Consider the following 14,206-nt stretch of genomic DNA (forward strand, 5'->3'; position numbering starts at 1 on the left):
CATTAATAATTGTTGTCAATGTCATAGCAAAATACAGAAAATGACTTATAGTACCTGAAGAATGACAAAGAACACATGTTTTAAATAGAACAGACCATAATGCTTTATTGATAGGGAAATGCTAGGTACATAACTATAGATATCTATAACAGCATTTCGGAGATTCATTTTCAAAGAGTTTAACACAATTCCAACTTTCCACAATACAATGTTCATATAAAGGTTTTCACAAACGCAGTATTAGGCTAGAAGTTATACAGATACCTCCACCGGGCATGCGCACTTCAATACCGCATAATTTTTGTCATGCTGACAACAGTTAATAACAATTTTTTCAGAGGTGAAAAACTTGAATATTTACACGAACCAATACCTTGAATAAAAGTTCATAAAATAGCGTATTGATTTTAATAACAGTAGTATTAATATGAAGATGGTCTACAACCCTTTCATTAAACCCAACCCTGCTTATGTGGCACCAAAACACAAACAAAATATGCTGAAATGTATCTTCTCTTGTGGGAATGTCAACAGTAAATATCACGCTTTTGTATCAGGTTTATCATTAGTTCGTAAATTATGTTTCATTTGCCTGGGTAAAGATTCAGTGGTTTGTCCAAATCTCCAGTACAGAAATATGGGAACACTTTCTCAGGAAATCCACCAGTGAAGGTGCACATACTTTTGTTTCTGAAGGAATCAATGAATTTCAGTTCACCTTTGTCAAAGTCAAGCTGCAGTCGAATGATATAAGGCCTCTCATTTTGTTTGATAGGCTTATTGCTTTTCCGGTATATACCTTCCACATATCGAAAGCACCAAAAACGACTCCTGGGATCCATTATGAAAAGTCTTTTTCTGTAGACTGTTTCCCCAACCACACCCAGTGTCCAGTGGTCGTTGTCTCCCACCTCTACATCCCAGCAGTGCAGACCCGAACTAAAGCCCTCTGAAGCCAGAACTCCCAGATGTAACCTCTCTGGATTCTCAGGTCCTGACACTTTCTTTTTGACATGTTGAACACTGTAACAATCCTTTGACACCAGCAATTTATTGGAGGCTGTGTTTGGGTCCAGCATCACAGGAGCTGTAAACAAAGATCATGCTTAAACAGACCAGACAGGATTTTTATGATATTTTTACCATTGTTTGATTTAGAAGGAAATATGTTGTCATATTTTATTGCTGTGTTGTATGATTATGGAAATGTATATACTCTAATGCCTTTTATTTGCGTTGATAGTTGGAGGCTGATTAGGAGCATAAGCAAGATGACTGACTCACCAAAAACCAGCAGACAATTAACTAATGATAATGGAGTTATAATAAAATATGCCTAATATAAAGTAACAATACTTTCAAGTTTGAAATGCGATATTTTAACCACTTTTAATTTAATAGCCTATGTACTAAGTCATCATCTCTAACATGACAGGTTTTACTTGTTTCCTTTAATAGAGTTTCAAGAAAGGTGAGGCAATGCTTCCGTTCAGGTGACTCTTGACACCAGCCATCCAAAAATGTTCACATAAAATATTTGAGAACTCTGATGCCCTTCAAATGCAAACCGAATTTTAGTCTCAGAGGGTTGAATAGAGTAAGATACGCCTCATTATTAAATTATTTCAAACTTTGTCAAATTATGGATTGTAACTGACCTTTTTCCACAAGTTTCTGCATTTTGGCCCAGGTGGTAAACATCATGGTCTGGGTGGGATGATGTTGATATTTCTTAAATTCAAAAGATGTCTTTGGAACTGATGGGCATTGGAGTCTGAACATTAATGACGATTTGGGGTTAATAGAAAAAATACAGCTGTGCGAATTCTATATCAAAATACAGATGGGGATAAAAAACTCACCTTTTTATGTTTTCAGTGTAGTTCTATAAGGGAAATAATTCAGGTTTAGTTCTAAACATTGATTATCACACACATTTGGAGTCAATTCTCATAGACGGATCCTGATGAGATCAGTCCTGTGCTAGTGTTTATACCTGCAGTAATGTGATGTTTTCAGCTTCCAGGTCTTGCCATACAGCTGCCACCTGCTCTGAGAGGTCTGAGATCTGTTTGGACAGCTGCTCAAGTCCGCTCCTGGTTTTCACATCTTGAGATTTCACTTCTTTCCGCATAGTTCTGATCCATTTCTCCTCCTCGTCTTTAAGAAACTGATGGAGTTTCTCCAATTCCCTCTTGATCCGGTTTTCTTCAACACTGTTGTGCTCCTTAAATAGTTGCGAAACATCTTTTAGCTAAAAAATATTTCAGGTTGTGTCACCGTTGTGTCAACTGTCTTCAACTATCCTGGTGAACTCTATCGCTGCACGATAGAGAGCATCCTGACCAACTGTGTCACAGTCTGGTACGGGAACTGTTCTGTTGCTGAGCGCAAGGCACTGCAGCGGGTGGTGAAAACAGCCCAGCGCATCACAGGAACTACACTCTCTTCCATTGAGGACATCCAAAAGAAACGCTGTCTGCGTCGAGCTCGCAGCATTCTCAAGGACTCCTCTCACCCCGCTCATAGACTGTTTACTCTCCTGCCTTCCGGCAGGCGCTTCAGGTGCCTCCGGACAAGAACCAGCAGACTAGGAAACAGCTTTTTTCCCAGAGCTGTTTCGTTATTGAACTCTGCTCCCCGCTGATTCCACTACCCCTCATAACTTTAACTTTAATGCTGCTATTACATTGTTTACATTGCACTACAGGGCTGCCATTCATGACTGAACTGTACACACCAGTACTTCATGTATCTGCTCTTTCGGACTGTTTATACACACAGCATCATTTGCACTCTATACTGCTCACTTGCACACCAGGAATACTACACTGAATGCTCATTTGCACTAATGGACTACTCTCATAACTAGATTACCTCATCTACTGCACTGTAACTTTCATAACTGCATTACCTCATTTACTGCACTGTAACTTCAATAACTGCACCAACTTCTCTACTGCACTGTAACTCATCTATTGCATAACTAACTGCATCTACTCATCTATTGCACTATAACTTCAATAACTGCGTTAACTCATCTACTGCACTGTGACCTTATTAACCGCATTAACGCATCTACTGCACTGTAACTTCAATAACTGCACTAACTCATCTACTGCACTGTAAATGTATAACTGCATCTACTCATGTATTGCACTATAACTTCAATAACTCATGTACTGCACTGTACCTTTAATAACCGCACCAACTCATCTACTGCACTGTAACTTTAATAGCTAATGTCTGTAACTAATGCACACTCAAGTCACTTGCACTATTGTATAGTCTATATTGATATCTGTTCATAACCACCTGTACATTAATGTTCACAGTATATAGCCTTCTGTCTATATTGTTCATAGTACATACCGACTGTCACATTTTCATAGTACATGGCCATTGTATAGTATTTTCCTATTGTATTCTGTATTTATTCACACTGTATATCCTGCACTTGCTAATTGCACTTCTGGTTAGACCTAAACTACATTTCGTTACACTGTACTTGTATAAGTGTAATGACAATAAAGTTGAATCTAATCTAATCTTGTGGTTGTGAAACTGGATCCATTGTCCTTTCCAACACTGCTCCCCAGTTCCATCTGCTAAAAATGTAAATAAAATACATTCGCTTCTAATTACATTGCTAACCACATACCTCAATGAGCTCATCTTGTTTCATGGAGCTGTCTTGGGCTTTCTTCAGTTTACCAAGAGTCACCTGTAATTTTTCGATGCGTTCCTTAAGATCCTCCTAAAATTTTGAGATAAACTCTTTAAAATGGATGGCCGATCAGATCTAATTCCATCTAGTCAGTAGGCAACTTCTCTCACCTTTACTGTAACGACAGCCTCTTCAACAGGAGAACACTTGTGATTTTCATGTTTTTTCGAAGTGTAACAGACCACACAAATAGGCTTCTTGTCCTCAAAGCAGAAGAGTTTCAGTTTCTCTTTATGTTCCTGACAGATGTCTTCTGGAACAGCAGTGGGTTTTCTCGTTTTGAAGGATTCACAGAGTGATTTAAAGGCCAGGCTCTTGGTGGGTTCCTCGGGTGAACATTCCTTTCTGCAGACAGGACATTGTATAACATCCTGAGTGCTCCAGAACTCCTGTAAGCACTTCTCGCACAAACTGTGGCTACATTTCAGTGTCACCGGATCGGTGTAGACATCACAACAGATGACACAGGTAAGATCCTCCTCTAAGAAGGGCAATGCTTCAGCCATGACTGCAAACGTTGGTAATCTTCAGTCTACAGGATGCAGAAAGTGTCTTTAAGATATTACTTTTGTCTAGGTTGAAAAAAAATCCCATAGTGTACAATCATTTCAGAATTTTGTGACACTTCAAATGATGGTCGTTGTAATCATATGGTATCTATACTTGATCTAGCTGTGGAATGGATCCTAGGTTATGATTATGAGAAGAACGTAAACGTGTAATTACGCATGCCTCACGCTACGTCTTCTCGGCCAATCATCTCACAAGCACAAGTTAGCATTCCCGGGCACAAGTTAGCGTACCTGGCCCGCTGCAGCGGTGATTATGTCAGTCCTGAAAGGGAAGGTGAAGAAATGGGATGGGCGAAGAGGAAGGCAGAGTCTATGGAGCAGCCTAAAAGTAAGCACTGACAAAAAAACATACAGAACGAAGTGAAAAAAGGACCCCAGTTTTGCAGGATGGCCAAGACCTGTTTCAGGCTGCAGCCTTCTGCAGGTTGTGTCAAAGATTTTTGTCCAAATAAATAGCTGTATTCAATAAGTTTGACTCATGTACAACAATTTCTTCTAAATATGATAGTTTGGAGTTTCTGGCACGATAATTGGACATTTCCAATCTGGCAACACTGCTCAGAACTGATATCACTCTGTGGGCACCCCTATGCTTGGTTCGGGTGGCATTGGGTTTTTGTCACCTGAGTTCTGCTGTGATGACTGCTTTCTCAACTGCCTGCATTCACGTTTTAAATGTCCCTTCCTTCCACAGTGGAAGCATATTATATCTAGCTTCCTCCTTTGGTGCAGTTTAGAATTCGAAGTGCGGCAGAGTTCCCTTGTGGTCGCTGCCCTGTAAACATAGCATTTTCAACTTTAACTGCAAAACCATCAAGTTCCCGAATTCGCTTTCCTAGAGCGTCTATGGTCATATCATGCAAATTTGAGGATGTAATTCGGAGGATGTAATTGCACTTGTTTAGTGGTCATGTTATTCAGTAACGTCTTAATAAACAGAGGCTTTATTTTGCTCATTCATTGGCAATTTAGAATTGTCTTTCCATGCTTTTTAAAGCGCTCAAAAAATACAGCCGCTGACTCTCTAGCTTTCTATTTAGATCTTGCTCCAAATGATAAATCCTATCTATTTCCTAGACGTTCATCAAGGAAAACTCTCAATTGGTTAAAGAATGTTTCTACATTTTCAGGGTTTTCCAAAAAGTACTCAAAAACTGACTGAGAAGTACCAATGATGTAAGACACTTTTCAATCAAAAATGTTTTGGTTACATCACTCGCAGGGTTCTTAACAAAACCGACCTAAAATCACTTCCTGCATATTTTGTGTGTGTTTGTGCAACAGTCACATATGTGCCCGCTTCCTGTGGAGACGGCAAACTTTTGCATATTGCTTACAGATGTGACATTTTTAATGGTCGTATATGTTAACGGTATTTCCAGCTCTTACCCAAACTATTGAATTCCTGAGCAAGTTTTTTAGCAGGTGTTAGCTCCACAAATATTGTTTTCTGTGCCCTAGGTTAAGAATTCACAAGATATTTGGGGTGCGGCGGCGTCACAGGCGCAGAAGGACAATGTTCAGGTTTGCAAAAAGCAGAGTATGATGGAGCCTTTTCAGGGTGGACCTCCCTTTATGTTTGCAAGATAAGCGACAATTCGCTTTTTTTCAGGACCCTGATCCCAAACCTTTTTGATTTCTTTCAACACGGCATAAGGTTTATTCATGTATGGATAATCCCTTTGCCGGTCACCCCACCCTTCCTTCACCATGCTTCTTGCCAACTCGATGCCCTCATCTTAAAATAAACCTTCCCTTGCAAGCGGTATATCAATCTGCAGTATCATTTGCACTGACCATCCTGGGAGATAGCTAACATACGGTTCAAAATAAAAGCCTTGATCATTTTTGTACATAAACACAACTGCCGATTCGCCGGGCAACATTCTCAATACAGGACTCCCAAACTTTCGACATCACTACTGGCAGTAAAAAAAATCGTACCGTTAAATAACAGCAATGGAGACTTCCAAAAAGTTTCAGTTTGATTTAGATATAAGTTATTAGTGTAATCTGCAGTGTTCAATCGACCAACTGTTTCAACAAGGGCATGTATCGTATAAACCTATGTGGGCTCTTGCATAACTCACGGATCTACCGACCCTGGAGTCTCGGTTGTCCCGTAAATACTCCTTCTTTTAGCTGTCACAATATATCATCATCATGCAGTAATAGCTGTTACAGTTATCTATTTCCAAAAAATGGATGACTCAACTTATTTGTTTCAATTTAATTCAATCATTCCAAGAATAATATAATTTCCTGAATAACAAACCTGCACGGTGATCAAAAAGTACAATGTGATCAGTGATCTGTATATCAAAACCTACTCGTGCATTAATAACTGCTCAAACAATTACTGTTGCCAGCCGCAGTGTCACAACAATGGGACCGAAATCCCACTAACAATGAGTGTTAACCCTATTTCGTTTCTATATGACATATCAACAACAGGAATCTTACAGGGTAAGTCATTTCTTCAAATCACATTTTTCAAAGAAATATCAAAACACTTACCACTTTAGGAGCTGTTTCTGATCGTTGGCGCACCTGCCTCAGATATTCTTTGGTGTCTCAGTTCAAAGAGGTTTCCCCCCTTTTTCGCAGACAAGCCCCTAAACTGTAAAATATTACTTTTTTCTAGGTTGAAAGTCGAAGTCAGTCGATGGAACATCCAGAAGCTCTGGATCCAGGGACCAGGTATGACACAGACACAGGGGTGCAGTTCATGCAAAGTCAAATGTTAATTGAGGACAGGTCCTATATAGAGGAACAATATATAAATGTTTTAATGCTCTGACACTTAGGTAGATGGAAAATCATGAAACAGAAATGCTAGTTCTTTTTGTTTAGGTTAGCATTAAGTGAGTTCCGTGTTCTCTACATCTGGAACTCCTGATACTGGTACAGCCACTTCAAGTCGTAATTCTCAGTGTGTTGGACACAGGCAAAACCCAAAATCTCACAGTGTCAAATCTTTGTTTTTGTCTAGAAGAAATTTTAAAACTTGCCTTGCCTTATCTTTCCCTATCTCCACCCTTTACACTGACGTTCATTCAGTAAGCTTTCGTTTCAGTGGAAACACTAACAAGAAACACCTCCCAGTTATCACTTCCTGCGTTCTGAAGCTCTAATGCGCTGCTCATGTTGGTTGCCAGATTGTGTCTGTGTGGTCAGGGCTGGGCAAAAATACATCAAAATATATTTTAAAATAATATAGCAAATGCCTTACTTTTAAGTGTATCAAAATAAATTACAAAATACAGCAGCCATACTATGTATCAAAATAAACTACTGTATTTTTTATTTTAAAAATACTACAAAATAAATACTACAAAATACTTTTAAGGGAGAAAATAATGTCTTCACAAACCCTCCATCAATTGGCCTATTTGATCTATCCCTTCACCATAACATTGATTCTGTTGATCAGAATCAGTAAACAATGTTTGTTAGTGTTGTGGCCTTCCATCGTAGAAAGAAATCGAGCGTAAAAGGGTTCCAGATGCCAAGAGTTTCAACTTTATTTGCTAAGTGAGATATTCAGAGATCATCTGAAGTGATCTTACAAATACACATCTTACTCCATGTTTTATACAGAAATCTCAGGTGGTTTTTCACTGTGTTGGCCAATCAGGTTTCACCTGATAACATCTTTCTGTTAGCCAGTTCCCTTTCATGTATGCCGCTATTATATTTCACTCATGCCCAGCTGGCCCATCCATCTTGCTCGCCTACAGTTATATTTCCGGTATACCTTATTAGGATTTTCCGGTTTACCTTATTACGATTTTCACCAGAATGAATGCTTTTGTTAATGATACACAAAATCCAATCACCCAGACTGTCAAATACCGGTCTCAGAAAGTGAGTAGGGACAATATCTAAAGATGAAGAAGACTTCAGGTTGTTAACTACATCCTGTAGCCATGCATTTGTTGTTGTAAAGCATACTGACTATTTCAGTTTTATGAATGAATTTTAATGTGCTTTGTTTTTTATTTACAATATACTTTCTGACAGTGAGTTTCATAAATGTTCACTTAATGCCATTAATTTTCATACGTTTTTTGTGGCATTTGCATTTAAGTGTTTACTGACAAAATATGCACTTTAAACATTTCAGTATATGTTTGCTGTTCAGTTACACTGTGCAAGTAAGATGACAAATACCTTTATAAATAACTTTGTTAATAAAATTGAATGAATCTTTTGTGTCTGCCGAGTTATCACTATAATGTAATGAACATACCAGAATACCATAGATTGTACACACCAACATGTATGTTTAGCTCATTCTTAAAAATAGTTTTATTTAAAAACAAATTATGCAATATATTGAACGTTTGTATCGTATCGAATTTATTGAGATATATTGTATAGGGACCTATCTATCGTGATATGTATTGTATCGTGTGGCCCTTGCCAATACACAGCCCTTTTTTTTATTGAACTAATATAACATCAAAAACATAGTCACAATTAAGACCAGAAATAAACAACAATAATTCAGAAGACCAAAAGCCAGTAAAGGGAAGTAAAATAAAAGCAAGTAAAAATAAATAAAATAAATAGACAAATAAAAATAAATACAAATAAGATTGAGCCAGGGGTAACAAAACCTTTTTGAGAGAGAAAAGCCTTGAGACCCTTTTGGTTTTCATTATAAAAAAGCTGAAATATTATACTTTGTGCACACTGTAACAGACTTTAATGCTTTGGCATTGTTAGAAGAAGAGATAGTACCCAAATAACAATTAAGGTCTTTGCAAAAAATTATAAAAAGAGGTTTGACAGACAAAAACTTACACTTGTGTACAAAAAACTTGGCTAGAAATACACAGCCCTATTTGCAATAATGCTAGACGGACCGACGGTACAAACTACTTCCGCATCTGTCTACGACAGTGTCACGTGGTTGCTACGTCAGTAAAGGCGGTAAAAAAGGGTAACGCGAATATGACGCCATTGACAGGCGACTAAACGGGCCCGGTCCACTGCTTAGAATGGCGATTTTCTCAGGATTTAAAAGCAGTTGGAAACATTTGAGATATTGTAAGTACTCGGCTGATAAAAAATAAAACATTGGTATAGTGGTTTTTGCATATTTTAGTCTTACAAACTGTCCCTTTAACCGTCTTGAGTTGTAATTGATTGTAGATGTAACTTTATGCGCGGCCATTTTGATTTACCTCACAATAAAATGTGTTTTTTATTTGATTAAAAATGAAAATAATCACACTACCTTAACCATATTTTTAATGAAAAAGTAAAGAAGAGGGTATGTCATATTGCATTTTATTATAAATGTTAAATGAAGGTACAGGGGATGCACATATTGGATTTGAACAATTTTTATGGTGTAGTGTATTATGCCCTGTTTTTTTACCCCCATTTTGGTGTCGGTTTTACAATAATGAGCATTATAATGGGGAATAATAAGAATTATGTGAAAATAATAAGGATAACCTCAATACAATACAAGTAAATAATGACAAATTGTAAAATATGCTTCATTCTTCAAAATTCTTTGCTTATCAGAAATCTCAGAGAAAACTTTAAACATGTCCTCCAGATAAAAAAGGAGAAACAGCGGATCCCTTCACTTTGTGCTTGTAAAACTGAGACTTGTGAAAGTCTTGTGAAAAAAAGTTGCCCTAATGTTGTTAATAGTGTAAATAGTGCCTGAATACTGTCACAAAAGAGTGTTTACATCATGAGAAACTGTAGAAAAAACAAGAAATTCAAGCACATTTGTTGTTGTTTAGTGTGTGAGCTGTAGTTTTAATTCAAGTGATTGATTTTTGTTTGTGTAGATATTCATCATATGTTGTATCAGTCAGCCCAGACTACACTGATATATCAAAACATCACCTTTTTATTTTACACCAGTAACCAATTTGCACAAACTTCACGAATTGCATTTAAATGTCATGCAGCTTTAATACATACATTACTTTGGATCCTAACAGTGTCACGCTTGAAGGTGATATAATGAAACGTTATTTTGTGTTGCATATTTTTATGTTTAATAATAAATACTTGACTACATTTCCCAGATAGCTTTTGGTAAGGTATTTAATGTTGAATCAATAACACTTTTTTTGAAATCCAGATTGTATTCTATTTCTGCAATGAGCATTATTTTCATAATAGCTTATTCATCTTTATTTTAAATAAAGTTTTAAAATCTTTATTTAAATTTTATTTTATTTTATTTAAATTTCATAATAATAAAAGGTCAAAAGGAACAGAAAATTCCTGCAGTACAGTCCAGTAGGTGGCGATCTAGCGCAGCTGATCTCGCGAGAGTATGCCTTTACTTTGTCAACTTTCTGTAGAATGTTTTCACGAAACATTTTCTAAATGAAGAACATTTTTTTAATGAAGAAGTTCATTTTAAGAAGCTTAGAATACACCTTTCAAAATCTTGGAAGCTCTTATAAGTGCTTATATTAAATTAAGTTACTTTTACTTGAATGTCCAAAATAAAAATGTCAGGTTAGCAAGTGTTTTTGCCCATGTAAATATTCAGTGGTCTACCCCCTTTTCCAGTACAAAAATATGGGAACACCTTCTCAGGAAATCCACCAGTGAAGGTGCACAAACGTTTGTTTCTGAAGGGATCAATGAAGCTCAGCTCTCCTTGGTCAAAGTCAAGCTGCAGTCGGATGATGTACGGCCTCTCGTCCTCATCAATATCTACGGCAGGCTCATTACATTTACGGTATGTACCATTTACGTAACGAAAACACCAAAAATGACTTTTAGGATCCATTTTAAAAAGTTTTTTTCTGTTCACTGTTGCCCCCACTACACCCAGTGTCCAGTGGTTGTTGTCTCCCACCTCTACATCCCAGCAGTGCAGACCCGAACTGAAGCTCTGTGAAGCCAGAACTCCCACATATAGCCTCTCAGGATTCTCAGGCACACACAATTTGCTTTCCACATACTGGAAACTGGACCAATCCGGTGACAACATAAGCTTTGGAGAGGCCGTCTTTGGGTCCAAAGTCACAGGAGCTGTAAACACAGATGATCCATTCAAGTATGTAGATGTTAACTTTAAAGTGAGCAAGTGATTGTGGCAATTATAAATTGATCATATATCACAAAATTCTCTGAGATTTTGGCTTACGTTTTTCCACAAGTTCAAGCATCCTCGCCCAGGTGGTAAAGATCATGGTCTGGGGAGGATGAAGTTGATATTCATGTAGTTCTGGGTACGTGTTTGGATCTGATGAGCATTGAACTCTATGTAAATGAATGAAGAGATACTTGAGGTTAACTGAATCAAACGGACAAACAGCTGTATAAACTTTATATCAAAAGATGGACTGTAACTTTACTCACCTTTGAAGGTTCTTACTGTAATTCTGAATAAGAAAATAAAGCTGTAATTAGTCTAAAGTCACTTCGCACCCTGGGCCATGAACAGATAGATGGTTTCAAAGCAACAACATAAACAAACGTTAATGCGCATGCGTTCCCTTATGCCCTTAACTTGCAGTACACATTCACAAACCATAGTGTGCCTGTAGATCATATGCGATAACAAGCAAAAGAAGAAGCGTCCCTTGTCTAAATTTGTCTCTTAAATATTATGAATTAAGACTGCGATACCATGCTCAACATAATTGTTTTATGTAAAACAATAACCATCCAGTAAAATAATGATATAAATGGATTTCAATTAAATATAAACAGTTATATTATAAGACACAAGCCCGACCATTAAACAAACAAAGACCGGAAGTTAACTGCAGTCCAGGCGCGGACGTCTGATAACTGTCTATACCCAGCTGCTCCTGATTAAAGTACTTACTTTCTTATCTAGAGCATATGATTGATGAGTTTGGTTTAGTGTTCATACCTGAAGAAATGTGATGTTTTCAGCTTCCATGTCCTGCCATACAGCTGCCACCTTCTCTGACAGGTCTGAGATCTGTTTGGACAGCTCCTCCATTCTAGCCCTGATTTTTAACTCTTGAGACTTCACTTCTTTCTGCAAGCTACGGATGCATCTCTCCTCCTCATCTTTAAGAAACTGGTACAGTTTCTTATATTCCTCTTTGATCTTATTTTCCCCAGCACTGCTGTGTTCCTAAAATAGTTGTGAACAGGTGTTTGTTTCATTCACAATATGTTGGACAAAAGTGACCGCTAAACGAACAAATGTGAATGTTTTTAGCAGAAAAACATGTTTGATTGATATCACTTGTGATCGTGGAACAGAATTTTATTCCTCAGCTCTGTTAATTGACAGGTACACCTCTGTAGCTTTTATAACACTTGTGATGTATGGAATATTCCATCTGCCATACGTTCAAAGAAATATTCGCTGCTGATTACAACACAAAGCTCACACCTCAATGAACTCGATCTGTTTCATGCAGCTGTCATGGGCTTCCTTGAGCTCATCAAAGGTTGCTTGTAATCCGTCTATATGTTCCTCAAGGTCCTCCTAAACTCGCAGGATTATATCAACATTTATTGCAGGTCAAGGAATGTTTAAAAAGCACTCTAAAACAACAACCACAACAGAAATGCCGAACATCGGCATTGCATAATTAGAGCAAAAAAACAATAATACAAAAACATTGCTGACATGGTTGTGCTTTTGACAAGCCTAGGAGAAAAGATACATTTCAATAGGTCCAAGTCCACATAAGGCAATATTAGTATACAAAATAAATACATTCAAGTCAAATTCTCTTGCCTTTATGTTCACGACAGCCTCTTCAACAGGAGACCACTTGTGATTTTCATGGATCTTTAAAGCTTGACAGACCACACAGAAGAGCTTCTCATCCTCATAGCAGAAGAATTTGAGTTTCTTGTTGTGTTCCTGACAGATATCTTCTGAAACGGGTGTGGGTTTTTTCCTCTTGAATGTCTCACAGAGTGATTTAAAGGCCAGGCTCTTGGTGGGCTCATCGTGTGAACATTCCTTTCGGCAGACCGGACATCGTGTCACATCCTGAGTTCTCCAAAACTCCTTTAAACACTTCTCGCACAAACTGTGGCTACATTTCAGTGTCACCGGATCCGTGTAGACATCACAACAGATGACACATGTCAGATCCTCCTCCATAGACAACAATGCATCAGCCATGGCTGGACACTTGAGTCCGTCTTCAATAGAAGCAAAAAGTGTAAAGAGCGGGTTGTTTCTATTCTACGCTCTTATCTTATTTACCCTGGTATCTCCAACCCATTCCTTTAGTTTTCGTTTACTTTCATTCAGTAAGAATTTGTTTCCGTGTAACCTGTAGCAAACAACTCCACCCAGATATTGTGAAACGAAACAATATGTCACGTGGTATATTTAGGTCAGAGGACACGTGAAGAGGAGGCTGCAGTGTAAACAGAGGAATTAGGACCAAATATTCACTAGATGGCAGTATGTGTCCATTTAATGTCACTGCTCGTTCACTCTTAAAGGATTTTATATTTAAAAAAGTTAAGATACTGTTTTGCTCTATATGTGTATGCGTGTGCTGTTATTTCATTAGCATGTTTTATCTGGGCATATGGTGACTTGTATTATTACAGTGGTGTGAGGTGCAGAGCTTCGCATGACTTCGATTGATCACAGTGGGGTCCTGCAGCTGCTGTCTGTACTCAAACCTCTAAGTCAGTGCACTTAAAGAGACAGCTTACCGAAAAAAAATCACATTCAGTCATTCATTCAACCTCATTGAAAATAAGTATATTTAAAAGTGGCCACATTTGTTCGTAGAATTCTCCTGTTAAATAAATAATGGCAAAATTTGGGGGTAAACTATTCCTTTAAATCCCCCCAGAACACAGAGAGGACAGGCGAGAGACAGCGGTGATATTTGAGGGGCCCAGGTGCTTCTGTGTACACTCTGATATGCGTGCTTATCTCCCTGGACTCTGCTGT

At 37.8% G+C, this 14,206-nt stretch overlaps 2 protein-coding genes across 9 annotated transcripts; both read right to left on the reverse strand.

Annotated features, from left to right (window-relative positions):
* Window positions 1-54: 54 nt before the first annotated feature.
* LOC130420630 (zinc-binding protein A33-like) lies at window positions 55-7,443 on the reverse strand. 7 transcript variants are annotated; one of them, XM_056748066.1, is made up of 8 exons: window positions 6,817-7,443; window positions 4,531-4,634; window positions 3,838-4,259; window positions 3,662-3,757; window positions 1,997-2,227; window positions 1,863-1,885; window positions 1,659-1,774; window positions 56-1,087 (listed from the first exon to the last, which is right to left on the reverse strand). In XM_056748066.1, exons 3-8 carry the CDS (start codon window positions 4,231-4,233, stop codon window positions 585-587), a joined length of 1,365 nt encoding a protein of 454 aa, XP_056604044.1. In that variant the 5' UTR covers window positions 4,234-4,259; window positions 4,531-4,634; window positions 6,817-7,443; the 3' UTR covers window positions 56-584. The 7 variants fall into 7 exon arrangements, with proteins under 7 accessions (XP_056604046.1, XP_056604042.1, XP_056604044.1 ...); XM_056748065.1 differs by having other exon boundaries at window positions 4,923-7,443; XM_056748068.1 differs by lacking the exon at window positions 4,531-4,634 and having other exon boundaries at window positions 55-1,087.
* A 1,149-nt stretch (window positions 7,444-8,592) lies between these two features.
* Window positions 8,593-13,601, reverse strand: LOC130420594 (nuclear factor 7, brain-like). Of its 2 annotated transcripts, XM_056747977.1 has the most exons (6): window positions 13,019-13,601; window positions 12,668-12,763; window positions 12,173-12,403; window positions 11,653-11,675; window positions 11,438-11,553; window positions 8,593-11,322 (listed from the first exon to the last, which is right to left on the reverse strand). In XM_056747977.1, exons 1-6 carry the CDS (start codon window positions 13,412-13,414, stop codon window positions 10,802-10,804), a joined length of 1,383 nt encoding a protein of 460 aa, XP_056603955.1. In that variant the 5' UTR covers window positions 13,415-13,601; the 3' UTR covers window positions 8,593-10,801. The 2 variants fall into 2 exon arrangements, with proteins under 2 accessions (XP_056603955.1, XP_056603956.1); XM_056747978.1 differs by lacking the exon at window positions 12,668-12,763.
* Window positions 13,602-14,206: the final 605 nt, after the last annotated feature.

Source organism: Triplophysa dalaica, chromosome 5 (assembly GCF_015846415.1).
Source record: "Triplophysa dalaica isolate WHDGS20190420 chromosome 5, ASM1584641v1, whole genome shotgun sequence".
NCBI classification, from domain to species: domain Eukaryota; kingdom Metazoa; phylum Chordata; class Actinopteri; order Cypriniformes; family Nemacheilidae; genus Triplophysa; species Triplophysa dalaica.

Bases quoted from the DNA above. Each gene is read 5' to 3' on its own strand.
- LOC130420630 (XM_056748068.1), bottom strand. From the start codon at position 4,233: ATGGCTGAAGCATTGCCCTTCTTAGAGGAGGATCTTACCTGTGTCATC. The intron at 1,775-1,862 runs GTGAGTTTTTTA...ATTAATGTTCAG, and splicing joins TACACTGAAAACATAAAAAG to ACTCCAATGCCCATCAGTTC. The intron at 1,088-1,658 runs GTCAGTTACAAT...CTTTGTTTACAG, and splicing joins GCAGAAACTTGTGGAAAAAG to CTCCTGTGATGCTGGACCCA.
- LOC130420594 (XM_056747977.1), bottom strand. From the start codon at position 13,414: ATGGCTGATGCATTGTTGTCTATGGAGGAGGATCTGACATGTGTCATC. The intron at 11,554-11,652 runs GTGAGTAAAGTT...TCATTTACATAG, and splicing joins TACAGTAAGAACCTTCAAAG to AGTTCAATGCTCATCAGATC. The intron at 11,323-11,437 runs GTAAGCCAAAAT...CTGTGTTTACAG, and splicing joins GCTTGAACTTGTGGAAAAAC to CTCCTGTGACTTTGGACCCA.